Raw genomic sequence first — 1107 nt, 5'->3', positions numbered from 1 at the left:
ATACATATATATATACATATATATATACATATATATATATATATATATATATATATATATATATATATATATATATATATATATATATATCGTGTCAAATGGCGAGTCTATAAGAGTTTACTTGGCAAAACAATACAAATAACTAAACACAAAATACCAATGGTTCCACTTGACTGAAGCCTTTTTGTGTCAACCAATCTCACACTCCACTTCTCTCTCTTTTCTTTCTTTCTATCCCTTCTCCCACCCATGCCTCTCTCTCTCTCTCTCTCTCGCTCTCTCGCTCTCTCGCTCGCTCTGTCTTTTCCTTTTAGAGTTAAAAATAACCCGAAGAAGGAAAGGAAGAAAAACGGAAGAAATCTTACCACAGAAAATAAATTTCGTTATTTACGGGAAAGTGTTTTACACCTTTGAAAAAACAAAAAACAAAACAAAAAAAAAAGTACAACCTTCAACTCCAAAAATCCAATGAAGAAGTTTGAATTAACAGAAAAGGAAAATACACAAAAAGCCATCTAAATACCCTGAACACACACGCACATATATATATATATATATACACACCTTTTCTTTTTGAACGTCCTACTATGTCTACAGACCACATTTTTCTCACTATTTTCTACTTCACAAGACCCGGATAACAACACAAACGTGCGATGACTACTGTGTGTTTCTCATGATATAAATAAATAATAAAAAAAAAACTGAGTTTTAATCATATCGATACAAATAACCCGAAATATTTGCGGCCTTCTTTTGTGGATTAATGGATAAACGTCGTACGCGGATTGGGCCTTTAATATTCACTGTACCGAGAGGAAACCCATTGACAACGAGCTGCGATGAAGCGACGACGACACAGGTGCGATCGGCGACAACACCCCCGTTTGTAAACGGAAGAAACATTACTCGGAAAACACTGGGAGTTTTCCTGTTTTTCTGGGTCGTCATATTTTCCTTACCCCTGCTTAGCGATGGATTGATTTACGAGAAGTGTGAGAACAGGACAGCGAAAAGCGGACGAATACATCTCGGAGTTGACAAGTCGACCCTCAACTTTGCTGTGGTTCTCGCTGGAACCGAAAAGGATGACAATTCTGAAAAATG

General features: G+C 36.2%; 1 protein-coding gene across 1 annotated transcript in view; it reads left to right on the top strand.

Moving 5' to 3' along the window:
* The first annotated feature begins 312 nt into the window (after nt 1-312).
* LOC145294046 (uncharacterized) overlaps nt 313-1107 on the top strand; it is a 111286-nt gene continuing 110491 nt past the window's right edge. Inside the window, exon 1 of the mRNA XM_080141035.1 lies at nt 313-1107. This exon is cut by the window's right edge and continues 113 nt beyond it. Coding sequence (XP_079997161.1) covers nt 767-1107 — 341 coding nt within the window. The 5' untranslated portion in view covers nt 313-766.

This window comes from Euprymna scolopes, chromosome 15, assembly GCF_053919585.1.
Source record: "Euprymna scolopes isolate OS-2025 chromosome 15, ASM5391958v1, whole genome shotgun sequence".
NCBI lineage: Eukaryota > Metazoa > Mollusca > Cephalopoda > Sepiida > Sepiolidae > Euprymna > Euprymna scolopes.
This window is presented reverse-complemented; position numbering and strand designations above follow the sequence as displayed.